This window comes from Phodopus roborovskii, unplaced genomic scaffold (assembly GCF_943737965.1).
Source record: "Phodopus roborovskii unplaced genomic scaffold, PHOROB, whole genome shotgun sequence".
NCBI classification, from domain to species: Eukaryota; Metazoa; Chordata; class Mammalia; order Rodentia; family Cricetidae; genus Phodopus; species Phodopus roborovskii.
The window spans coordinates 50,192,748-50,219,779 of NW_026126480.1; the positions used below are offsets into that span (position 1 = coordinate 50,192,748).

General features: G+C 50.2%; 1 protein-coding gene across 2 annotated transcripts; it reads left to right on the forward strand.

Annotated features, from left to right (window-relative positions):
* The first annotated feature begins 11,643 nt into the window (after positions 1–11,643).
* Positions 11,644–25,643, forward strand: Tspan32 (tetraspanin 32). 2 transcript variants are annotated; one of them, XM_051193450.1, is made up of 9 exons: positions 11,646–11,951; positions 12,551–12,665; positions 13,549–13,646; positions 17,540–17,614; positions 21,358–21,459; positions 21,981–22,067; positions 23,446–23,529; positions 23,824–23,915; positions 24,881–25,643. In XM_051193450.1, exons 1-9 carry the CDS (start codon positions 11,886–11,888, stop codon positions 24,996–24,998), a joined length of 837 nt encoding a protein of 278 aa, XP_051049407.1. In that variant the 5' UTR covers positions 11,646–11,885; the 3' UTR covers positions 24,999–25,643. The 2 variants fall into 2 exon arrangements, with proteins under 2 accessions (XP_051049408.1, XP_051049407.1); XM_051193451.1 differs by lacking the exon at positions 21,358–21,459 and having other exon boundaries at positions 11,644–11,951.
* The last annotated feature ends 1,389 nt before the right edge of the window (positions 25,644–27,032 follow it).

Below are 27,032 nucleotides of genomic sequence, written 5' to 3' on the forward strand. Positions count from 1 at the left end.
TCATGGAACATGTCCTGACTGGGCACAGAACACATCGGCCAGCTGGGGTCCTAGTGGGTGAGAGATGGGAAACAGGAGGTCCCCTATGTTGCTGGGCTCCCAGAAAATCTGGAGTAACCTGTGACAGACTTTTGCACAGCTCTGGCCTATGAATAGCATGGGAGGAGGCCAGTATCCAAGACTTCAAGGAGGGGTTTTAGGTGGGCAGGCCAAGACAAATGGGAGGCATAAAGAAGATGGTAGACACTTCACCTCTACACCCAGGGCTGCCACCTTCCGTTCAGTGAAGATGAGATCATGTAGATCCCCTTCTCTCCCTGGCACCCACAGAGACTTCCCTTTGCTCTTAGCAAACACAACAGTTCTGTGATTTTCAGGAGCTCCAACATTATCTGATGTTATACTGTTCCCAGCATACAGACCTCCATCTCCCTACCACCATTTGCACCCACTTCTCCCTTTATTCCCTCCCTAGTTCCAGGAAGCCACTTCCTTCTCTAGGGACCTGTCTCTTTGGGGCTTCTTACATAGATGAAACCTTTTGGTGAAACTGCTGAATAAAACAAAGCAAAGTTCCACTTTCACCTATCAGACAGCTGGGACTGCACAGTTAGATGTACATCCCCACCCCCACAGAGAGGGAGGTCCCTGTCCTCTCTGCTGCCATATCATATCTATCCCCCTTCTGGCTGGGCTGCAGCTGGAACAGTAAATCCTGAGAGAGAAAAGTAGCAGCTAGAAACTCATAAACACTAGGTGCGGGGATCTAGAGGAGGGGGAAGAGTCATTCCATCATATTTGCTCACAGCATAGGGAAGAATTCCATAACCCTCGCTGGCTCAGGGCTGCAGCCGGTCACATGGTCTGACTGGTATTTATAACCATCTTCCTGCACGTCTCTTTCCTTCAGTGAGTGCCTCAGCTGATTGTGGCCCTTTACCTGGTGGGTGACCTAAGCCTTCATTCCCGAAGGGTCTGGGCCCTCGGCGGTCCTGCCTGGATTGGGCAGTGGAGTCTTTCCACTGATGCTAATCATTGGGACCAGAGCTGCAGGGCATCATCTATGTTCTAGACATTCTGTTGTGAAACCACAGCCTGTTTCCCCAGCCCATAATCAATCACCCCCTTGCAGCCTGGTAATTCTCTCACAAGAGGACCTCCAAATATATAGTCACCTCAGACTCCAGGGTACTTGGAATCAGTGTAGTACCAATGATGGAGGTCTTGACCAAGAGAATCTAGACTAGTGGGGGGTAGGAAGACAAATACTACTGGCAGAGGGCTAGAATATAACTTGGTAGGAAGATGCTCGCCTGCTGTGTGCAAAAGCCCTGGGTTCAATCTGCCGGCCACTGGTGAACTTGCACTGGGGAAAAAGAAAATCACTGATGTGTTAACCTCTGTGTTCCCAGGACCATGAGCAGTGGCTATAGGAACCCAGCCACATGGATGGGTTTAGAGGACATTTTTCCAGCTCCTCAGAGTGCAGAAAATGAACCAACTTTCTGTCCTCAGGTCAGGGTGGTGGGAAGTATGAGGGATGGTGATTCTCTGGGCTTGCACTCTCTGCTTTATGGCCCTGCCTCTGCTGAGTCCCTGTCCAGAAGGAAGTCCTGAGATACACAGCAGGGAGTCAAGCATGCTGTGAAGGTGCCCTGGGCTAGAAAGGCTGGCTCATATTCAGGTATGCCTTGGTGCCAGTGGCAGCAGAAGGGTCTCTTCCATGATGGTGGTACTCCAACATTACCCAGCAGTGAGTGCCAGGCAGTAAACTTAGTGGATGGACCTCAATGAGTGGATACCCATGTCCTGTCTACACAATCTCCATTCTCAAATCCTTTTGGGAATGACAGGAACATCTGGGGAAAGGGCTGGCTGGTGGCCACTGATGAGGTCATCTTATTCACCATGGACTTCCATTCACTCCAGGGGCTTACTATTGTGGTTAATATCTGTATGAGACATATGCCTCTTTTCACCCTGTGCTGTGCACCCTGGGAGAGGTCTAGCCCTTTCCTCTAACCTCCTGCTCCCACCTTTTTCAAATGCTTTCCTTCCAATTCCTTGACCATCATGACCACCAAATGGTGGAACCTGTAACCCTGATCTCCCCTTCCAGGTCAAGCAGAGCAACCAGTGTGCCTGTGCCGAGCCTTGCCTGCCGGGTGTGTCCTTCCTTCCATTCCTCATAGGAGGCCGCAGGCCACCCACTCACTCTGGGGTTGGGCTGGCAGGTGCTGCAAAGCTACTGGAAGCTGAGCCAAGACTCCCCCCCACCCCAGTGACCAGGTAACAAGAAATTACACATGAAGTACAGGTGTGGCTGGGAGGGGCTGTCAAAGAAACAGGACCAAGCCACCAGCTTGGGAGCTCTTTACAAAAACTTCCCAGAACTTCAAAGTATGCAATGGTCAGTCTCAATTGTCAGCCTAATGGGATTTAGAATCACCATGGAAACAAACCTTAGGGCATGTCTGTCAGGGATTTTCTAGATTAGGTTAATTGAGGTGCAAAGAATCACCCTAAATGTGAACCACGCCATTCCATAGGCTGGGGTTAGAATGAATGAAAAGCAAGAAAGCTGAACACCAGCGTCCATCTCCATTTGCTTTGTAACTGTGAACACAATGTCTCTAGCTGCCTCATGCTCCTGCCACAATGCCTTCCCCACCATGATGGACTGTACCCTCAAATGGTGAGTCAGAATAAACCCTTCCTTTCTTGAGTTGCTTTTGTCAAGTATTTGTTCCAGGTATGAGTGACATAACTAACACGGGGTGGGTAGTTAACAGGCCTGCACTGCACCCGCTGTCTCTACTAAGTGGTGAAACACGTGTCTCCCCAACCCACCAAATCATGGGTCATTCAATATCTCATTTATAATGAACAGTTCAGGTCATATGTTCAGTTGCTGTCACGTGGCCACATGCTCTGAAGAGCCTGGGTGGAATCTAGGATCTGAAGAATTATCCACAAAGGATGTCAGGGCTCAGCTGCACAGACCAAGGCGGTGGGCTGTGAAGCCCCTGCAGGAGCCTGAACAGCCCCCACAGAACTTCCTACCTCCCACAAGCAACTTGCACACCATGAATCTGCTGCTCAGAGACACTCTCATACAGCTAAGAAGGTTGCACAGCAGCCTAGGCCTGTCACAGAGTCCCTTCTTGTCTAGATGTCTTAGTTTTCTATTGTTGTGAAAAAGACACCATGACCATGGCAACTCCTATAAAGAAAACATTTAATTGAAGGGGATCACTTACAGTTTCAGGGAGAGGTTCAGTCCATTATCATCACGATGGGGAGCACGATGGTGTGCAGGCAGATGTGGTGCTGAGCTGAGAGTACTACATCCTGTAGGCAACAAGAAGTCAACTGTGGCATTGAGTGGTACCCTGAGAATACAAAACCTCAAAGCCCACCATCACAGTAACACACTTCCTCCAATAAGGCCATACCCACACCAACAAAGCCACAACTCCTAATATTGCCACTCTCCATGTAATTATGAAGGCCAATTACATTTAACCTACCACACTGGGCTTCATTGAAAAGTGACATCCCCTGGCTGGGCATTGGTGTCACATGCCTTTAATCCTAGCACTTGGGAGGCAGAGGCAGGCGGATCTCTGTGAGTTCGAGGTCAGCCTGGTCTACAGAGCTAGTTCCAGGACAAGTTCCAAAACAATACAGAGAAACCCTGTCTTGAAAAAACAAAAACAAACAAAACAAAAAAAAAGAAAGAAAAAATAAATAAAAGTGACATCCCCATGGGTCACTTGATAAGCATGTATCTGATAACTGTAAAATCCAAAGATGGTCACCAGGTACTGTGATGTATCTTACACAATAGGAAGGACCATAAGTAGATCTCCACTTGAGCCAGTCCACTGCACCATAGCAATATCAAGGTAGACATCTCCCCCAAATCATGTGGGATTTGATCACCTGACCTTCAAACATACACCATGTGGCCAACTCATATTTGGATATCATGAAAGTCACAATTAAATGTCAACTTGATGCAACCTAGGGTTGTCACCTGGGAAGAGAGTCTCAGTGAGGGATTGCCTACTTTGGATTGGCCTGTAGGCATGTCTGTGGGGGACTGTCTTAATTAAGTTAATTGTGGGATGAGCCAGCCCACCTAGGGCAGCACCATTCCCTAAAATAAGGGTTTCTGAACTGAATGATAGTAGATACTCACACCCAAAGTAGTAAAACTAGGACAGACACCTACAACTTCCTGCTCAGATGGTCCAGTAAGCACTGCTATGTCTATTGAGCAGGACAGCATGGTGCCCATAGGAAGTCAAGTCAATTGTGATCCCTAAGGCTGGAATATGACAAGGTGTTCCCAAGCCTCTAAGGTGGGATGGAATGGTGTGTTTCTTTCTACCTGAAAACAGCAGGTTCCGTGTAAGATTTATTAAGGTGTTCAAAGAAACTCAATGAACTCACCAGATCAATAGCCAAGAAATTGGGGACTATATTAAAATCGAAAACTTCTATTGTATTTGTCACCTCACCTGTTGCTGTGACAAAATGCCTGACAGAAACAACTCCAGGAAGGAGTGACTTGTGTGGGTACCCAGTCCATCATGGCAGTGGGAAAAGCTCATAGCTGCAGCACCAGGAGCACGAGGTGGCTTGCTCACCTCTCTGTGGATCAGGAAGCAGAGATGGGTTAGAAAGCGAGGCCACGCTATGACCCTCCATGTCTACCCCATAGTGTTCTACTTTCTCCAGTGAGAGCCTACCTCCTAAAGCTGCAACCTTCCAAAACAATGACCCCAGGAGGGAACTAGGTGTTCAAATACACGAGCCTGTGGGAGGCATTTCACACCCAAACCACATATCTGCTTTGCAGAAACACTGCTGAAAGAATGAAAAGAACTAGATGTGATAATGTATACCTGTGATCCTAGCATTTGGGAGATAGGGACAGGAGAAATCCAAGGTCATTCTTGGTGATACAGTGAGTTCAAAGTCAGCCTAGAATACATGAGACCTGTGTTAAAGAGAGGGTTAGGGTTACAGGGAGCTGGTGAGATGGCTCAGTCATTAAAAGGGTGTGCTATACAATCATGAAGACCAGTGTTCAGATCCCAGTATCCACATAGTAACTTGGGACTTGTTTGTGTACCTGTGACCCTAGCCCTGAGGGGATCAGAGGCAGGAGGATCACTGGGGCCTACTGGTTTCCAACCTAGCTTAGCAAACACAAACCCCAGATTCAGGGAGAGACCTTGCTTCAAAGGAACAGGTTGGGAGCAATAAAGACAACTAATGAACTCTTCTGGCCTCTGCATGTATGTATCAATGTGTGTATCCACACACACACAAATGTGCACACACACAAGTGCGTGTTCTAAGAGAAGAGGAGGAGGACAAGGAAAAGACAAGCCACAGGTTGGGAAAAATATATTTGCAAAAATTTTTTAAGGAATATTTATTTTTATGTGTGAGTGTTTTATGTGCATGTATATATGATGGGAGATGCCATTCTGTAAATGTTTCTTGTATTGGTTAATGAATAAAGTACTGTTGGCCAATAGGGAAGCAAGATAGGCAGGACTAGGAGACAAGGGAAATTCAGGGAGAGGTAGGAGGGATATTCAACATGTAGGACCGAGAGAGAACAACTCCAGACCCTCTCTCTGGTAAGATAAGACCATGTGGAAATACTTAGATTGATAGAAATGGGTTAATATTTGAGACAGAGCTAGCCAATAAGAAACGCTAGTAACCGGCCAACAGCTTTATATCTAATACAGCGTCTCTGTGCGTTATTTAGGGTTGGTGCTGCAGTGGGACCAGGCCGGTGGGAAAACACGCTCATAACATATATATGTGTACCACATGCATTTCCGATGACTATGGCAGCCAGAAGAGGGCATTGGATGCCCTGGAGTTGGAGTTACTGATGGGTGTGAGCCACCAGATGAGTGGTGGGAACTGAAGCTGGGTCCTCTGCAAGAGAGGTAAGTGTTCTTAACCACTGATCAATCTGTCCAGCATCATTAAAGCATTTTATATGATAAGGTACCCCTATTCCAAATATATAAAGAACTCTTAAATATCAATAATAAAAAAATTCATTTAAAAGATGTAGATTCTTTGCCAGGCAGTGATGGTGCATACCTTTAATCCTAGCACTTGGAAAGGCAGAGGTAGGTAGATCTCTGTGAGTTCAAGGCCAGCCTGGTCTACAGAGTGAGTTCTAGGACACACGGGACTATTTTACAGAGGAATCCTGTCTGGAAAAAAAAAAATATGTGGATTCCTCACCAAAGGAGACAGGCTGGCCTCCCTGGGTGGGAAAGGTTGTGTATCACCCACCCTGCCCTGCCAGGCCCTCAGATGTCAGGTGCAGGTTGAGCTGGTCTCACTCTGCTTGTCCCCAAGGAGTGGACAGGAGCGTCTTCTGTCACACCTCACTCCAAATGACTTTTATGTTTTTGGTTGTGAGCCTAGCCTTTAACGGCTGAGCCATCTCTCCAGCCCCCAAGTGACCCTTAAGAGGACAAAAGAGGAGAGAATTACCCTTCTTGCCCTGGGTAATAGCCTTTAAGCTGTAGGAGCCTGCTCCTAGGCTGAAGTCCTCCTATTCCACCAGGATGTCTGGAGGCAATTGTGTAGGTAAACTGAGGCATGGGTGAACGAAAGCTACACAGGAACAAATGAAGCAATGGACAGATGAACAACCACATGAAGGATAGTGGAGACATGCCGGTGGTGGGTGGATGGATGGACATCAGGAGGCAGGTGGATCTCTTGATTTTGAGGCCAGCCTGGTCTACAGAGCCTTCAATAAAAACAGATTTGGAAATAAAATCTACTTTTTAGATTTGTTGCTATAGAAATGCCGGGGTTATGCTAGAGCTCACAAAGACCCTCTCACAGCCTCCATCGCTATATCCTTCCTACACTTTCAACGTGTGACACAGCTGTGACCTCATATGTGAGGGTGCCCCACACCCCAAGCATTTCTCGAGCACACGCGGGCTGAGTGCCCCAGTCCCATCCAACTCTGCATGGCCTGCCTAGAGAAGGCATCAGATTCTAAAGCTGAAAGCTCCACCCAAAGAGAATGCATAACCCAGCCTCCGGCATCTGCCAATCACAGCTCCAGGTTGTGTCCTGCCTGTTGAAGGTTCTTGCAGGACTTTCCGTGGGTCAGGGTCACTTACTGGAGTAGCCCATAGAACTCAGGGGAGTGCTGGCTTACATCTGCTCACTACTGTATTATAAAGGCCATGATGAAGAGCGACCACAGCAACCAGGCCAGAAATGCCCAGGGTGAGGCTCCTGGAAGGGGATGCCCTCTGGCACCTCCCATGGTCAGATGTTTGGACACTCCTGATGTGGCTTTAAGGTATAATCCGACTGATGCTGTCACTGGCCTCCAGTTGTTCCCCCTCCATGGAGGCTAGGGAAGGGATGGGACTGAGATTCCTGGTATACTCTGAGGCAACCAGGATGCCAGAACCACCAGCCAACCCATATTGCCACACTGGAGAGTCTAAAGGGTTTTTGTTGTGTCTGGCCTCTAGACATCGTGACACAATACTCTTACCTATGAAGTTCATATGTAGAACCCTCACAATCAGTTTACAAAAAACCAAAACCCCCACACAGGGCTGGGAAGATGGCTCAGTTAGTGATCAGTGCACAGTGAGTACCTGAGTTGATCCCAGCACTTAAAAGTTAGCTGTGCCAGGCTGGAGAGATGGCTCAGCAGTTAAGAGCATTGGAGGCTCTCCCCAGGAAACACCCTGGTTCCTAAAATGCTCATAAAGGCACACAGGGCACTCTGTTCCCAGAGGATCAGATGCCCTCTTCTGGCCTCTTCAGGCACTGCACATATATGGTGTTCATGGACACATGCAGGCACAACACCTAATACACATAAAATAAAAATAAATCTAAAAGAAAAAAGGTGAAGAGTGATCAAGGAATACCCTAAAGTTGACCTTTGGCCTTTACATTTGTGAAAAAATTCTAGTTCTAAGTATATTCACACTTTTTATGTTTGGCCACACATAGAATAACATGTCCTCAGGCACATGCAGACTGCAGACTGGACACATGTGGCAGGAACTTTGAATCAGGAAACCAAATACATTTCACAGCAAATGTGACATTAGTGACAGGCAGCTGTCACCCAGTGTTGATATATTGCTGTCAATTAAACCCATCTCCTGTGTCCCTGCCTGTCCTTTACTGGCCCCAAGGTTCATCCAGGAACCCAAATGACCTGCCTCCTGCCTCCTAAGGCTCTTCTGGGCTTGAACAATTTCCCACAGTCTCTGATGAGACTGTGAGTTCTGAGGTAGCTGCTCAGCTGTCCTGCAGGGCCCTGAGCTAGGGAATGTCCCATTTTCTCAGTGTTAAGATGGGGGTCATGGATTATGGAAGAAGACAGCCCTCTTCTAACCTCCCACCACAAATCACCACCATCCACATGACTTGTCCCTGGGCGTTATGGCTGCAAGGTCTCAGCTACATAGAGTCTCTCTCTCTTCTCAGGAAGGAAGAGGCCCTCGCTGCATGTGCTGTGAGATCTGCCCCACCTTCAGGAGAAGGAGGGTGGAGCCTTGGCATGGCTTCTCTGGGATTCTTCTGAATGGGACTTCTGCTCTCTTCCTCCTCGCCACTGATATAGTTTATCAGCTACCTTACTGATATGGATTTATTGTAGGGGTGGGCTGTGTCACAACACATATTTGGAGGTGCTGTCAGGGGACAACTTGCTAAACACCCCCCTTTCTACTGTGTGGCACCCAGAATTGAGTTCAGATTGTCTCCCTTGGTGGCAGGTGCCTTTTTTTTTTTTTTTTAATATGGTAAATTGAAACCTAACACTATTCAAAATTTTCAACTTTGGCTACTGGATCTCTTTTGGATAAAACCATTTATAGTCAACTAAGTCATTATTAGATGAAAGAAGAAGTTACAAAGGGGAAGTAGTAAGTAATACTACAGCAATAAGTGCCTTTTGTGGGTGGATATGTACACATATACACACACACAGAGAAAGAAATAAATACAGGGACATATACACACAACAAAGAGAGATATACATACACAAATACACAACATACAAAGCACACACATATACACAAAGACACAAATACAAATATGATCCTCACAAGTAAAAACGCACACAAATATACAACATACAAACACACACATATATACAGAGACAACACAAAGACAAACCCACAACATATAAAACCATACAAAAAAGGTATATAAACATAAATAACACATAAAAAACCACACACACACACAAATGTACACACACACTGACACATAAACATACAAATACATATATACACATAGAAATACATAAACACAGAAAACACACAAATACACATATATACAAATACACAGACACACAGACGCACACACACAAAGAGCATCTTGATAAATTTGGGCAGCCAGCAATAGGCCTGGCCTCAGGACAGGGTCTATCATAGGGCCAAAGTAGATCCCTGAACCATCTCTTTGGAGCTGAACATGCAGCTTTGGGCCTCTTCCTGACTTCCGAGGGCCAGTACTGCCCTCTACTGGGGGTGGGCCATAACCCAGGGTGCCTTGAGGTAGGCAGTAGGCAGGACAGTATCTACCCTCTGATATAACATTTCCTCCTAGAGAAAGTCTCAGCAGAGGATGGGATGCAAAGGTATCTAGAGGGTATGTTGCTAGGTGGTCCTGCAACATGTGGGCTTCCTGGCCCTGTTAGTGGGCTCAGGGAGGAGAAGGTGGTTAGACCTGGTGTTGGGGAAGACTGGCCTGCGGTCCCCACCACTTTGAGAAGGCAAAGTAAGGCCCCCTGAGCAATGCACCTGGCTCCACTGTCTTCTCATAGGCACGCAGTAACTAGGGAAGGGATTCTATGTGGTTCTGGGCCTATCTTGGGCCCTGGAGACAGCATGGCTCTTCTTTCCATGCAGGTGGAGAAAAGTGTTGATGAGTGAGCAAAACAAACTAGGTGGTGAGCAGCAGAAGACTGCTTGTGGGTGGCCTGGCACACTTGTCACCCCCGAGGCTTTGCTTGGGCCTCACCTAGGCTGGTCAGTACCCCAGCTGGGCCCTGAACTCTACCCTGAGTGATACATGGTCACACCTCACCTACACTACAGTCTCAAGACTCTGGAAGATGAGAGCTACAGAGGAGCCATCTGCAGCTCTGGAAGAACCCTTGGGAAGAGGGAGGAAAGAGGGGGCAGCAGCAACGGGTTCCAGTGTCAGCCTTCACGAGTGGGTAGCCATTTTAGCCATCTTCCCAGCACCAACACTCATAGCCAGTACACGGCCTTGTTCCACTGGCTTCTAGAAGGTTCAGGGGTCACTCCCATAAATACCTGTTTTCCCCACCACAGTGCCCCATGGCCAGGAGGACTTTGTATTACAGGATGTGAAAGGAGAGACATTCAGTCCTTGCTGGAGTATCCAGAAGTGGCCTCAGGTGCTTACAAAGGTCCAGAGTTAACCAGATTTTTATGGTGGACACTCATGTTATGGCCAGGCACACCATGGCCTCCAAAGCCCACTTAGCACGGCCCACAGGCATATGGACTTACCGTACCGTGCTGTCCATGGCTTATGTCATTCTGTGTTATTACAGATGATGTCTTCACAAATATTCCTGTAGATATGGGTGAGACACAGACCCTCCTGTGGGCCTCTGATGTTTGAAGTAAGCAAAAAGTTGTTCCCCTCTCACAAAGTGACTGGTAGCATCTCAGACGGCTCTTTATCATTGTGTTTTTTTATTTATGTGTATGTTCCTGGGATGGGGTGAGGGTGGAGGCATGTGGGGGCCAGATGTGAACCTCATGTGTCCTTCCTCAAGAGCCATGCAACTTGTTTATTAAGACAGGGTCCCTCACTGGCCCGGGAGTCACCAGATAGGGTAGACCGGCTGGCCAGTGAGTGCCAAGAACCCTCCTGTCTCGGCCTCCTTAGCACTGGAATTACAAGCATGTACCACCATGTCTGTGTTCTTTAACACAGGTTCTGAGGAAACTGGCCTCAGGTCTTCATGCTCTCGGGGCAAACACTTTACCAACTAAGTCATCTCCCCACCCAATTTATTTTTGAGCTGGAGTTTCACTATGTGGGTTAGGCTAGCTTCTAATTTGCTATACTCCTCCTGCCTTGGCCTCCTAGGTGCTGGTTGTGAGAAACATGTTTTGTTTTTGTTTTCCATCAGAGATGGCTAGCTCACCAAGGACCAATACCCATAAACTTCCCCCATCTTGAAACTCCTATGTATGTACCATGCCTGCTGGCCCAGACCCTGGCCATTCCTAAGACTGGACTCTATCACACCCTCCCGCTGATTATGAACTGGCCAAAAGCATCAGATCTTGAGACAGTCACCACCTGCAGGAGTCCTATTTGGGGATTAACACCAGGAGGACTTGGGGACACAGAGTCTCCAGTCCAAACACGAAAGGTTCTAGTGCAGCTGGGCAGGTTAGTACACTCTCATAACCAACGCCTGGCATTGGGCTCTTCTCTTACTTCTCCTCTTAAGACTCCACCCCCTCCCAGTGCTGCAGTGTGGCCCAGCCCACCGACTGGGAGGCCTCATGCACCTACAAAAGCCCAGTTGTCTTGGGCATGGCCAGGGCAGCTGCAGGTATAGAAACTGCCCCCCTTCCTGGTTGCCCTTCTTCCTTCCCCAAACCCAGCCACTGGGTTACAAGGGCTGTTGACAGATGGGAGGCCACATCCTACCTACTGGGTCAGCTGTGGTCTGAGGTCCCCACCCAGTGGGGAACCACAGAAGGGAGGGGAGTGGCAAGGAAGGGAAGAGGGGGGAGGTGAAGTGAGGGAAGGAGGAGAGAGAGAAAGGAGAGGAGAGGAGCACCATGGAGCACTGGAAACGAATCAAGATTGCCAAATGCCAGATACTGACCACCAACTTCTTTGTCTTGGTAACATGCAAGTGGAACAGGAGTGGGTGGGCAGGTGGGCATTCGGGGAAATAATTCACCATGCCCAGGCTTTCTAGCACTGTGATCTACCCCCCTCCACATCACAGTCCTGCATACTGGGTCTGGGTCCCTGGTGGCCACCCTTAGAGAACTGTGAACCCCTGACCTTGTAGGCACAGCTGTCCCCCAAGAGGCGGCGAAGAGCCTGGGAGAAGCTAGGTTGGTTGGCTGGTGATTTGGAGTGCTCAGGGACCAGCAGGAAGGGTGCTGCTTGGGATCCAGGAGAGGACAGGGACTGCAGAGTTTCTGCAGACAGTTTGATGTGATCTTCTGGGCCTGTAGAGAAAATGGGCACATGTATGTGTGCTTCATACTTGTGTGTGTGTGTGTGTGTGTGTGTGTGTGTGTGTGTGTGTGTGTTAGCATGTCTGCAGGACTTGTCCCCCTCATCCACAGAAACATGCAGGCCTCCTGCAGCTGCCTTGCTCGTGGAAGAAGCCAGGCTGGGGTGCCTAGAAGCCCAGGCCCTACACTCTGTCATTGTGGGAGGGCCTTTGCCACTGTCCCCAGCTCTAACGGTGAGCCCACTTCACTCTCAGCTTCTGGCCCTATCTACCGCCACGATGGCAATTGTCACTCACTTTGGAGACCACTTTACTGTCATTGGCCACGTATCCTTGGAGAGGAACCCCTATGAAGCAATGCATTATTGGGGTAAGTGAGGCCAGAAATGGCTGTGGAGCAGAGGTGGGAGGGCCCCAGGGCCAAAACCATCTGGGAGGGACTGACCTGACTTCCCAGCTCTAGGCTGTCCAGAGGAGCTAGCTCTGGGCAGAAATCAGAATCTGGGGCCCAGGAGGGAACACCCCAGTGCCCTGGTTTCACTAACAAAAGTGGGGAGATTTAGGCAACATTGGGCACTCCTGTCCTGATTCTTCTGCCACATGGGAGTGTTCAAGCTGTGGCAGCCCCCAGATCTGTACTGTCAGGGCAGGGATCAGATGGCCTGTGAGACTCAGCAGTGAATACCACATTAAGAGGGCAGAAAATGCCCAGCTAGGGCCAAGCCTGCCAGAGGGCTCCCTTCCACAAGAGCACGGCCACTTTAATGAGGAGGCAGGTGTTCCTGGTAGGAATGCAAGGAACCTAGGGAGGTGACCACCCAGTACGAAAGGTTGGGAGAAAGTGAGGCCCCTGAATGTGGAATTGGCAGCCTCAGTCTCTAGGCCCCCTGCTTTCCAAGGCTCTAAGCCCCACCCAGGCAGGAAGCCTGGGGCCTGGGCCTGGACTGATAAGGTCACAACCCCACACCGCCACCTGTCACTACAGTGTGAGGATGTGGCTTCAAGATAGTCTGTGAGGCAGGGAAGGCAGGAGAAATGGGGAAAGGAGTGTGACCCCCTAGCTTGCTCTCTGCTCCTACCTCTGCCTTCCCAGCCTTGGGAGGAAACAGGCTATCAGGCTATGAGATACCCCTTCTTTTCGGGCCAGAAGTTCAGCTTTAGCTCTCTGAAACCTCAAAGTAGATTTCAGATTTAACTCTCTATGCCCAGTCCCTGTGCTAGATCCCTTATCCTTTGCCTCTCCCTTCCCACAGCCTTCTACGTGGCGATCAGCCTAGCAGGTCTACTGAGTCTGGGCGCTGGCCTGAGCACCATAGCCGCTGTGAGGGAGGCCCATGGTCTCATGGCTGCGGTAAGTTCTGTGTGCTGCCAGATGACCCCAGCTTTAAAACTTGCATAAGTTGGGATAAGAACTGAAGAGAAATAAGCCCAGGGAGCTGCCTGACCCCAGCAGAAGCATCCAGAAAGAAGCAAAGGTCAGGGAATAGGCTCCATTAAGTCCCTCCACCTACACAGCGCTTCCCACTTGCCCAATCAGGACGCTCCCACCTGAGCCAGTCAAGAGCCTTCTCCTGGGTTATTGAGAAGCCTCCATGGAGTTCCACATCACCCTGTCTTCCTCAGATCTAACAATGGTTCTGCAGGGCCCCTGGAGGAGAGTTGGCCTTCTCAGCCCTGAGACCATCTCCAAAGGCCCTACCAGGCCCTGGTTCTGGTATTTGCCAGGTCTGGATGAATTCCATTTCCCATTAGGATAACAACCAGGGATGAGGGGGTCCCTGAAGCTGATTCTGCAGCCTGGCCTTCCTTCTCACAGGTCCACTAACCCGGCCTAGCCATTACAGGGAAGTTTTCACAACCCCAAAGAAGAAAGCCCTCGCTGCTGCTGTAACTATTTCTCCACATGGGTGCCTTAGTGTGCCCCTACCACACCCAATAGTCAGTCCAGATTCTATCTGCTAGGACCCTCCCCATGGCCACCCTGGCCCTGTTTGATCCAGGCTTTCCCAGTCATCTGAACTGGGTCAGCTCCTTCCTGATGCGCTGATCTCTCATCTGCCCGCTCCATCCCAGGTATAAAGTTTCCCTCCTCCATCCACCCTTGTGCCCCTGCTTATAGAACTCTCATCCTCTGCCTGTGAGTGATTGGGGGAATCCAGGAGCCTTCAGGAAGCTGAGCTGGAAGTGTTGCTTCCTACATAGACTGAAATGAAACTTTGCGATCTCATCTTCATGCTCGGTATGTTTGCTGATGACCCTAGGCCTCCAAAGACAGGGAGGCCTACCTAGCTGCAGGAACCACCCAGACCTGGGTGGGCCTGGATGGTGGACTAGGCAGAACCTGGAAGCTCTAGGCTTTCAGGGATTCTTGCTCTGACGACAGAGGGGCAGGGCAGGGACAATGCTGGTCATGAATAAAACACTAAATAAAGACAGCCTGGATTTAGGGCCCTGAGGGAGATCCTAGTGAAGAGGTCACAGAGATGGTGGATTGTGGCTCCAGAGGATTTGTGCCTTGCTAGAGGGCAGCATAGAGGAAAGACAAGATGGAGGCAGGGGTAAGCAGAATACAGCCTGAGAGGCCTGAGCCTGAACATGACTTCAGCCACCAGGGGGCACCATAGTCAACATGAAGACTGTAAAGCAGGCAGCTGTAGGCAGCTGGGCCAAGGGGCCCAGCTCCAGATCAGCCTATCCCATCTCAGCCTTCCCAAGCTCCTCCCATGTCCTGCTTGGCACTTGATCTGTGAGCTATGGATTCCTGGAGCATTAGAACCCACCCAGGCCACCCGAGGCCTCAGTTCCACATCCCTAACAGACTTAGGGCCTGGTGTGGCACTGTTATGTGGGTCAGACTAAAAGGCACAGCCAGAAGCCTCCTGTTCAGAGCTGTTCTCAAGGTCACTGCAGGCCCAGTGTAGGCTCTGCACTTCCTGAATCCCAGCACCCTCTACCCCAGCAGACAGTAAGCCCAGTTCTGTCACTACAGGGTCACTGAAAGTTCTACTGTCACAGCCCCTTGTGGCATGTTTATACTTGTACCTGTTTGTGTGTGTGGTGGGTGCTGTCTGCTGTCTGTCCTGTTTGCCATGGCCCTGTAGCTTGCATGCCGGTGCACATGTAAGCACATATAAAAGGGTCTAGGGAGTGGAAACATCCCCCATTGTGACTCTGTGCCCACTGGCCCCCTCCCTGCTCTTTCCGGCCCCGCCTTCTGTAACATAGGAAATGAAAGAGCTAGCTAGCTGCAGGAAGCAGATTCAAGTTGTTTACACGTTTATTTATTCATTTATTTTCATTTAGAATGACTAGAGAGAAAAATGGTCACAGTTAGGCTTGGCCTAACCTCTCTCTGCACTATGTAAGCTTTAAGACCTTTTCTGCATACACACACACACACACACACACACACACCACAGAGAGAGACAGACAGAGACAGAGTGATAAGACAGAGAAGAGAGAGGGAGAGATGCAGAGAGAGGGAGATAGAGAGACAGAGACAACGAGCCAGAAAAAGACACAGAGAGGCAAAGACAGAAATGGGGAGAGAGAGAAAGGGGGAGAAACTCCCTCTTGAGAATGAAATGGTTTCTGGAAGAGCTGAACTCTTGGGCTGGCTTGCAGCCTCAGCTGGGAGGCAGAGTTGAGGAATGGCTTCCAGATGGGGAACGCAGCCCTCGACTGCCAGAAGAGGAAAGAGGAGGGAGGAAGAGCAGGAGGAAAGGTGGAAGAGATCAGAGAAGGCAAGATGGGAAAGGAGAGGGACGCAGAAACAGCAGGCAGCTCAAGATAGTGATGCAGGTATGGAACAAGCAGGAGAAAGCAGGGGAGGAGTACCCCACCCCTGCAGACCCCACACCCTCCCAAGTTTGAGAGGCAGTGCACGTGACCCCAGCTCTTTCCACACTCTTGGGAGAGCTAAGCTGGCCCTGCCATGGCTATTTGTTTCTAGCATCCAGGCCTATGACTGTAGGTTGCTCTGCATACTGGTCAATTTTCCTCATGGGGATGACCCCTGAGTTAGGCTTGGTTAAGACAGCTAGGCCACAGCTACCCATATCCATTGAACGACATGCTAGAGACACTTGGGAGTGAGGTGGTGGTTGATGTAGAAGGCTCAAAGGTCACACAGGGGTCTCTGTGCAGGGCACTGGGGCTGACAATCACAAGCATTAGGCAGAGGCTCAGAGGGTACCCATATCCAAGTTCATCAGAGGGGATGTTTGAGGGCTCTATTAAGGATTAGGGTTCCTAGTCTAGAGTGAACCTTTGAAACTATTCAGAAGTTTAGGGACTTGTACCAGTACACAGTCAGGGGAGAGATCTGTTAAGAAAATCAGAAGTTATACCCTGGCTAAAGGAAAGGATGGAGTGTGTAAAGAGTTTCCTTTTTAGTACTTGGGGTGAGGAGTAAGAGTGGGGTGACCACAGAGACCCAGACCGTGGTGTAGAGGAAGGGTGGGAAACTCATGAGGGGAGGAAGGCCACAGTCAACCTATGCCCGGGGTTGTGGGCTGTGGTCCTCTATGCGTCAGGCTGTAGAGGTTAGGGTCTCCTTGGAAACATGTTTCAGAAACAAAACAAAGAGCTCATAGAAGGCACCCTGTATGAGGTCGCTGCTCCAAGCCTTCAAGAGAGGCATTTCTGGCTGGGTAGTGGGTCAGTTGATAGAGTGCTTGCCTAGCGTGCTTGACGTCTTTGGTTGAGTCACTAGTGGTTGTGTACAACTGTAATCACAGGACTGAGGAGATACAGGCAGGAGGATCATGGGCTCAAGGCCAGCCCACCTCAAAGGAAAGGATGGGCAGTTAGGTGAATGGGACTGGAGAAACAACTGCCTGCTCTTCCAGAGGAGCCAAGTTCAGTTCACCAGGATCCACACAGAACAACTTGTGGCCCCCGTTCCAGAAGATCAAACACGTCCTTCTGGCCTCCCCATACATAAACATACATAAAGCAACGGCCAATTTTTCAGATACAGGGAGGCACTGCCCCTCCTAGAAGTAGCCCTGGTGGACTAGTGCCCCCACCATGTTGGAAAGACCTACCCTTAGGTCACAGGTCCTCCAGAGGCACATAGAGCCTGGGGAAGGAAAGAGCCTCCCCCAAACAAGTAGTATTTAATGGGGCTCAAGCCAGCAGCTTAGCCCAGTCCAGCTGGGGAATTTACCTACCTGGTACCCTGCCCTACCTCCCCAGGCCACATACCTGGCTGTGCACTGACCAGGCTATCTCTGTCTCCAGGGTTTCGTGTGCTTTGCCTTGTCATTCTGCATCCTGGTACAAGTGGCCTTCTGGAGATTCCACAACCCCACCCAGGTAAGTGCAGCCAGGACCCTCTACCTGGACCACTCAGGCTCTTTACCCAGAGTTTCTGTTACACCCTTCCTTTCTGCCCAAGGAGATTCCCCAAAGGCTCACCTCAACCCCAAAAGCTGATATTAAACCCCAATCCTGATATTAAAGGGGAAAATATTTTTCTATGGTCCAGAGGATCTGGAAGAGAGCTGAACCCCCACAATAGCTTAAGGGCATGGGTGTTCAGCATCTTGCCTGAGGCAGCAGGACCAAGCAGCATTTTGGCAGAACATTCCCTGTCCACTGACGAGTGGTCTGGATGGCTGGAGGTCTGGGGCACAGCGTGGGTGGCCTCAGTCAAGACAGCTAACAGGTATCAGGGGCTGTCCTTGGGTTGGCCTGTGGCAGCTGTGACCCATCTCCCTGTTCTAAAGCTGTGTTTATATTTTGAGCCCTAAATTTGGGGTGCAGAACAGGAAAAGGCTTCACAGGGACTGAGGACAGGCATCAACTAGAGTTTAATCTACAGAAGGGAAGGTGCCTCTTACTCCAATCCCAAAGCCTGCCTGACCCTAAGTAGGCAGGGGCTTCCTCTTGGACCCTGACCTGCTGGCCTATTTATTGTCTTGGAGTTTTGACTTCCAACAGGGCCCATGTGAGCCCTGGTGAACTGCCTGGAGTTAGCCTGGGTGAAAGCAACCTAGCTTTGAAATCAAGGGCAGCAGGCCAGCCTTGGACAAGTCCTTTATCCTCCCTGGGCCTCTGTGTCTGCTTCTGTAGATGGAAAGTAGAAGGCCCTGCAGGAGAGATACTGCATGGTAGAGATGAACCAGCAGTGGGGGGTGGGGGTGGGGCAGACTCCTCTGTACTTCTAGGTTGTCTGGAATGTAGCCCTGTGTGGTACCAAGCACAGTTTGCACAGAATCACCAAAACATCCTCCCATCATCCCATGTCCTCCTTAGCAGTGGGCCAATCCAGGCCAAAGAGGACATGACCTTAGACTTGTTCATCCCAGCTGCCCACAGCCACATGGATAAGAAAAGATACAGGAATCAACTAGGAATGCTTAGAAGTCACCCCAGCTCCCCTAAACCTCCCTGGAAAGATCCCCAAGACATCGTACAGCAAGGGTCTAGCAAGAAGGTAAGGACAGACGAAGAAGAGACCTTGACTATCTCTGTAGTCACAGGCTCTGGCCTGAAGTGAGGGATGGGGTGCTCTTTCCTGAGCCCCCTCCCAGGACACAAGCCTCGGCAGGCATCCAAGGTTGGGGAGGCTAGCAGTGTGGCCCAGGCTGCTATGAGATGGATACAGAGTGATAGGGCTATTCATTACACCCTCACTGCGGCTTCAGAGCTACTCTGCCACAATCTCCCACTGTCCCCAAGGAGAGGAAAATGAATTGTTTAGCTTTCCTTAATAATTCATGTCAAGAGCAAGTGTAGAACAGACATGTCTATGTAGCCTCAGGACCCAGTGCTGGTCCACAAGCCACCTGCAGCTCCAAGTGGGGTTCTCCTGGCCATGGCTGCATGTACTACCCTGAGCTGGCAAACATGGGGGAGGGAAGTCATCAATCCCAGTCAGCTATCACAGTGTCCTGGTCTCAGGAAGAGAGATGGGGGATAACTTAGACATCGGTCCTCCATCTGCAGAACCCTGGACTGCTGCTTCCTGCACAGCTCGAGGGATTGACCTGACTGGGGTGGCAAGGGAATGAAGGACAGACACACACAGGAAAGTTGGAGTCGGGTGGTTTGGAGTCAGGTGGATAAGCTTCAGTCCCTTTGCTCCCCCAGCTGAACAAAGAGGCAGAGTTATTACAAGCAGATAAACAAGGCAGCGAGAAGGTTTATCATATACAGCTGGACAAGGAGGCGGCTTTAGCTAGTCTTAGTGAGACTCGCAGGGTGGGAGGCTTCACCAACACCTCATGGGTCTAAGGCTTTGGTCCTTGACAACAAACACCCACTCAGGACTTCATATACTCAGGGCTTCCTCCAACCCCCACACAGGACAACACACTTACAAAGGAGAGTCTGTACCCCAGAAGCTGCTTGCCAGCCCTGTGGACACAGATCCTTGCTGGGAGGGACCTCTGGATACGTGATATGGAGGCTTGGGGCCCTGGTTTAAGAAGCCTCTAGTCCACCCTCTCTATTCCCATGAAAAAACTCCAGCCTCGAGTCTCTCACGGATCACCCTGAATGCCAAAATGGGTGCAGATGGCAATGTAGTACCCCCTACCCCAGTGTTGGGCTCTGCAGAGTCCAGCCTGGTCTCTAAGGCCCCAAGGTCAGGTTCTGAATCCCCCACCCAGGGTAGGCCTCTGTTGTTCTGCTCATGTGGGGGTTGGATGCTGGGCAGAACCAAGCTGAGCTGAGCTCTAGAGCTGATGTCATCTCTATTGTCCTGTAGGAATGACAGTGCACAGAGGGCCCCCGGGCACTGGGACATCCCTGAAAAGTGGTAGGACCGACAAGGGTAATAAAGTCAATTGTGCCAGGGAATGGTGCAAAAGGGCTAGTCCAATAGGGCCTGCTTGTTTTGACTACTGCCCCACCCACCGCAGACCAGCTCCAGGCATCCCCAGTGCTCCCCAGGATTTCTCTCTTAAGGACACAGTAACCTCATAGGCTCGAACAAGCTGAGCCCATGAGAGAGCTCGGGCCCAAATGGACCAACAACCAAGGCCAGCTTGGCACCTGCCTTGGGTGGGGGAGGGCCTGGGCATGCTGAGCTGGGGATGACTCATGGGGCAATCTGGCTCTGTTGCATTGATGGAGAGGGAGGAATCGGTGCCAGGACCAGCAGTTAGCACGGAATTCCCCTGGCTCCTGCAGGGGCCTTGAGACTGGACTAGACTAACCAAGCACCTCTGTCTACCTGCCCACTATGACCTGCAGGCAGCTGGTGAATGAGGCCCATAGTGAACACCAGGCTGTGGGACAGACATCTTTCCTTTCTGAAAGGCATGAGTGACCAGAGGAGGCATAGGGCTTCAACACCATCCCAGCCATTCAGGACAACCCTCTGTGTGACCTGGCTACTGGCCTGACATGAAGCTGGGAGTGGGGAGGACTCAGGGCCTTCAAACAGAAAGACTTAGGAGGACTTGCCCTGGGCAGGAGACCAGTGAGCCCTACATATCTAGGATGCCTTCCTGGAAGAGATGAAATTCCAGCTTGTCTCTGAAAACATATTTGGCTTAGGGGAGGGCATCTTGGGGTAGGGATTGAATAGATTAGGGAAACTGCTAGGAGACAGAAGCAAAAAAAAAAAAAAAAAAAAAAAGTCTAGGCTGTTTGTGTGTGGAGCAAAAGCAAGGCCAGCCTTAACCCCACCCAGCTTCCTTCTTCCTCTGCCTGTCTACCTGGATCTGACCCCAGGTGCCCCTACCTTCCCTGAATCAAAACTCATCTTCCCAGTATTCTGGGTAGTTCTGGAGAAGGGTCCACAAACACCTTAGGGAACTGATGAACTAGGCCAGGCCTTTGTTCAAGCTTCTCATCAGGCTAGACCTATTGCCTATATCTAGATGAGCAGTAGCACCGGGATGCCACCCCACGCTACCCAGAAGCTACCACTAAGAGTGGGTAGCTGAGATCTACTGGTCTTTTCTTTACCTCTTGGGAGTCTCAGGGACAGCAGGCAAGTAACAGGATTGCCATGGTAGGAAGAAAGTTCCTGAAGAAGGAGGCCCAGATGTGAGTTTCCCTGGGTCTCCCTCAGGCCATTGTCTCCTGTGATGCTCTTGGTGCAGGTGGAGGATGCAGTATTGGACACCTATGACCTCGTGTATGATCAGGCAATGAAGAGCCCATTTAGCAGCTGGTGGCAGGAACTGGCCACCATCCAGGACACGGTGAGCCAGGGACAGGGTGGTCATACTTGCTGCACTCCACAGAATGGAGTGCCAGATGTCCTCTAGAGTCAGCCATACTGTCCAGGCTTCAAGAGGAGGTCCCAGGACACAGGTTCCATTGTGGGCAGATAATTGAGCTCTGACCCATCCTCCTCTATCCCTAATAGAACTGGCTAACCAATCAATGTAAGTGCAAAATAAAAGGGCAATGCCCTTGTTCAACATGGACTGGGAATTTCAAGAAGGAATTGGGTACTCATCGCGGAAGTATGTGTTCAGTTTATCAGGCAGGCAAAGGGGCCCTGCTATAAGAGAAGACCCTCAGAGAGTCACGTTGTTCCATCACCAGGGCCAAGCCACTGGTAGCTATATTTTCCAGAAGCAGCTGTGATCCTAAGCCCTGGCTCTGGTCTCTTGGGCGCCCAGGTTGCAGAATCCCCCAGGTTACTTGTGCTTTGGTGCCTTACTTTCCCATTAGTCAGTCCTGCCCACGCTCTGTTCCCCTCTGGTCTGTCCTGCAGTTTCTGTGTTGTGGGAAGAAGTCTCCTTTTGGGCGTCTCATGAGCACTGGAGCTGTCCTGTGTCAGGGCCAGAAGGCCATGAGAGAGGTAAGGAGGAGGGAGATGTGGGCTTTTGCACTCCAGTCAAATGAGGGTTGGGACTTCATGTTCTGTGAAAGGACATCTTCATCCTCTTTGTCCCTTTGGCCTCTTATATCTTGGAGTCTGCCCTAAAGTCTCAGGGATGTAACCCCCCCCCACCATGATAGGGGGTCATGGTGGGGAAAGATGGCCAGCTTGACCCCAATCCTTCACCCGACTCCCTTCTGCAGGCTTGGATCAGGCATGTGTCCTGCCCACCATTCCCCTCCTTCATGAGGCTTCCCCAGGCCATCAAGCTCCTCCCCCACCCTTCCCTCTGAAGCTTCTAGGAGCTTAAAACTAAGGCTCTATCTAACAGTGTGGTCAGCTATTTAGGGGGAGTAGGAAGGGGTCCCCAGGGTTCCCAGAAAGTGCTAGGTGAAGGGCAGGGAGCAGCCCTTCTGCCCTGAGGACTAGGCCCTGACTCACTCTCCCCTCCCCCTTCATCCTCTCTCCCTACCCAGCCCCCCTTTGTCCCATCCCCCTCCTATTCTGGAAACAAACCAGCCCTATCTCATGGGGAGAGATGTCTGGCCACCCTCCAAGAAACGAGAGGGTGGGGAATGGCTCAAGGCCCAGCAGGGAAGAGAGCTGGCCTGCTGGGAAGGGGATGAGAGTGAGGGAGCCCCATCCACCCAAGAACAGTCCTCAGATTCCCAAATACAAAACAGCTCAGAGTGGCAAGGGACCAAGGGACCACAGTTAGGCTGCAAAGGACCCCTGGTGGAAGAAAAGCCAAGGCCAGCTCAGGCCAGCTCAGGACAGCAAGGGGATCACTTGCTTTCTAAAAGGCAAGAAAGCACCCTGTAGGGCTTTCTTGGTCCAGCCTATCCTTACCCTCCCCAAATGCTATCCCCAACAAAAATGCCAACATCTGAATGTCTCAGAGGCCAGCTGTCACCTCCCAGTTTCTAGAAAGAGAGACTCTTTCTAGAGTCAGGCCCCCAGCTCCAGATTTTCTGCTCTCACCACCAACAGCAGCCTCTGGGGACTAGAGTACTTCCACTCCGGACTGCCTGGGGACAAACTGGTCCACTGGTGGAGCTCAGCGCAGCTACAACAGAGGAGGAAGGTGTTCCCTGCCCTCCAGGGCAGTGGGCCACTATCCCCACAGACACAGGTGCCATGTCCTCAGTCTCAAGGTTCATAAAGCCTCTTTCCCAGACTGTTCAGCAGTTCTGCTTGGGAAGGTGCATACCTTGACTGCCCTGGCCTCAGCACTGGTTGAGCAAACCAAGCAGCCCCAGGGGCTTCTAGGAGAAGAGTGGAATGGGAAAAACTGGGCACACTATACAGGGAGGGCCAGCCAAGGTGTCCAATCAACTATGCATGCTGCTTTGTCCAGGACTGCCTACAGAGCATCGGGAACTTTCTGTGGACACACTATAGTATCGCCTCCACCCTGACCTGCACCAGCCTGATCCTCACGGTAGCCACCATTTCCTTCCTTGTCCTCCTTCTAGCCTTCCCTGCTTTGCCCCTTCCCAGATAGAAGCAGTCCCGGGTTACTGCCCCAGGCCAGCACTCTAACCATGGCACTACCAGGATCTTCCAGGCCCAGTCAGCAGGGAGGAGCTAGCCCCTGACCCAGGGAGGTGGTCTGGTGTCTATCTCCTGCCCTCCATTTCCCAATCCTAGAAACCTTCCTGGAACTGGTAAGAATCTACCAGCAGGGGACTGTTGGTGGCTGTTGACTCCTGGGCATCTCTCCCTATTGCTCCAGGTGTATGCTATGATGCTCTGCGCCTTCCTCTGGTTTGCCATTCACTCTTACTGTGGCTTGGATCGAAAAGGCAGATACACCCTGACCCCACGGTAGGCCCCCCTCTCTCTAGAAGAGTCTTTCAGCACCATAGGGTCCCAATGTATCTATATCTCCCACCATGGATGTGTTACCTGTGCCCAGTAGGGGCAGATGTGGCCTCCACAGGAAGCTCTGTGGAAGTGTGGGGTGACAACACTTCTAGTCTTTAATAAGACCTGACATCACCCTGCCACCAACACAGAAATATGACGATCCCAGCCCTGCTCCCCCACCCCCTGCCATCCAGTAAAGGCTCCAGGCCAGGATATCTGGTCTTAAGGAACACCAGGAGCACTTACACTTTTCTGTCAGCAAGCTCCACCCACCCACACACCCAATGCTCTGGCATTTGGATCCCTATGCCCAGCATCTGTATTGCCCTCTATGTTCTGAAAATAGCCTTGCCATTCCCTTCAGAACATTCTGGAGCATATTTTTAAATGTTATTATGTATGCACACATGAGTGTGTAGAGGCTGTAGGACAATACCAGTTGTCATCCTCAGGAATGCTTGTCCTGCTTTGAAATAGTCTCTTACTGACCTGGAGCTCACCAGTTAAACTAGACTGTCTAGTTAGAGAGTCCCAGACAGCTTTCTGTCTCTTCCTCCCCAATACTGGGATTACAAGCATGCACTACCATGCCTGGCATTTTTATAGTTTTAGGAATCAAACTCAGGTCCTTGTGCCTGCAAGACAAGCATTTGCATTTGTTCATTTATACCATATTTAATTGGCAGGACGAGGGACATGTGTGCATGCCACTGACTGAATAATACCCGAGTGCCTCTTACAGTATCTTCTAGAACATTCTGAAACAACCTCATCACCCCCTCTAGACCATTCTGGGATGGACTTGAAGTCCCTTCTAGAATGTTCTTCAGCAGCCTCATAGTCCCTATAGAACATTCTGGAACAGACCTCCAGTTCTTTCTAGGTCATGTGGAACAACTTCACTGTCCCCCTTTGCTTTTCAGAGCCCATGGTTACCAGCCCCAGGAACCCAGACTCTTCAGTTGGACTAAGGGTGGGCCACAAGTACATCAATACTCCTCTGAAGCACAAGCATTTGCAAACTATTCGACACCCCTCTGAAATACAGGTGTTTGCTAACCATTAGGTCCAGTAGGGTGCTCTCTGCCTGCTTGTCCACAGAGATGAAGAGTTTGGCCCTGAGTCCTCCCATGATCCGCATGGTGTGGCAAGGGAAGGAGAGATTCTACCTAGTATGCTAGTGACTTTTACATTGTGTAGCCAGACACCATGGTTTCAGAGAGATTCTGGACTATCACAACATGGAGGAGTGGCTATGTCTATGGCATCAGGAGCATAAGGTGGTGAATGTGGGAGGCTGGATGGTAAACGAAACTAACTTCCTCTGGGTTTTTGTGGAACAAAGAAGACTTTGGCTCCATGGTCATGATAATGAAATGCATGGAACCAGATGGTGATAGCCAGGTTTTAGATAATGGCCATGGGGCTGTTAATGCTCCATAGTTTAGGGAGAAGAGGTAGCTATATCCTCACCTGGGATACCACTCCCTCCTGCCCAGAAACTATTAGGATCTTGAGACATACTCAAGTGTGAAGTTGACTGAAGCCAGGTGTCCATGATCTAACATCCATGAGATCATCACCCATCATAGGGTGGGGCTTTTAGGTGATGACATTGTTTGAGGGTCACCCACACTCCTTATAAGTAACTCCTCACCCCAATAAACACATTGGTTTAAGTTGAAACTTGGGTAGAATCCTATCTTTGGTCTATTGTCCACACCGCATCTAGAGTGACCAGTTCCTATTGCTGTGAAGAGACATCATGACCATGGCAACTCTTATAAAGGAAAACACTTAATTGTGGCTAGCTTACATTTCAGAGGTTTAGTCCATTATTATGGTGGGAAACATGACATCAGGCAGGCAGACATGGTGCTGGAGTCATAGCTACAAGTTCTATATCTAGATTGACAGGCAGCAGGAGGAGAGAGTAACACTGGGCCTCACTTGAATATCTGAAACCTCAAAGCCAGCCTCCAGTGACACTTCCTCCAATAAGGGCACACCACCTAATAGTGCCATTCCCTATACCTACGGAAACCGTCACAGGCAGGTATAACCTTCAAAGCCCACCCCTAATGACCTCCTTCTGCTAACCAGACTCTGCTTCCTACATGTTCTACAATAGCGCACCATAAGCTGAGGACAGATCATTCAGAATATGAGCCTGTGGAAGCATTTCAGATCAAACCCATGACACAAAGCAAACATATATGAGCCTATGGAAGACACTATATTAAAACTATGACATCAAGGAAACAGCTCCACGAAGAACAGAGAGAAACACCCAGGGTGATGTGGCGAGTCTGTGGAACAGGACAGGATAGGTAAGGACAAAGGAAGCCAACACAGGGCAGGCAGGAGCCCTGGTCAGATGTAGTACTGTGCCTGCCACTTCCAGACACTGACAGCTACATCCATGTCCTCTGCTGTGAAGTGGAAAGCATAAACCTGGCAGCAGTGTCTGTTTCTGTTAGTGTGACAAAATACCTAAGAAGATCAACTTAAACCTGGGAAAGTCAACTTAGTCTGACTCATGTTTTCAGAGGTTTCTGACCCCGGTCAGCTGGTTTCTTGTTTGGGGGCCTAAATGAGGCAGAACACAGCAAGGTATATGTATAAGTGAAGTAAGGCTAACACCTTATGGTGGCCAGAAAGCAGAGACAAGGCACAAAGTAAAGAAAACACCTTCTCGAGGGTACTGCCCAGTGACTTCTTCCTCACTGGAGGCCTCACCATCTAGTTTCCTTTTTTAAATGCCATTAAAATATGAACTCCTCCATGGATTAATCACTTACCAGAAATCCAGGCACTGAGCACTGCCCTGGGAGCCATGCCTGCAGCCCTGCAGCGTGTGTGTGTGTGTGTGTGTGTGAGAGAGAGAGAGAGAGAGAGAGAGAGAGAGAGAGAGAGAGAGAGAGAGAGAGAGGGAGAGGGAGAGAGAGAGAGCGTGCGAGCACACACTCACAACAGCAACCTGAAGTAGCAGCAGGTGTGGGTCAGAGCCCAGATGGGGTGGGCAGGTCCTCCACTGAGCCTCTCATGAGGTCAAAAGCAAAAGAAAGCAAAAGG

Coding starts and splice junctions, on each gene's coding strand:
- Tspan32 (XM_051193450.1), top strand. CDS start 11,886: ATGGAGCACTGGAAACGAATCAAGATTGCCAAATGCCAGATACTGACC. Junction 12,666..13,548: donor TGAAGCAATGCATTATTGGG/GTAAGTGAGGCC, acceptor CCCTTCCCACAG/CCTTCTACGTGGCGATCAGC. Junction 17,615..21,357: donor GATTCCACAACCCCACCCAG/GTAAGTGCAGCC, acceptor CTCTTGGTGCAG/GTGGAGGATGCAGTATTGGA.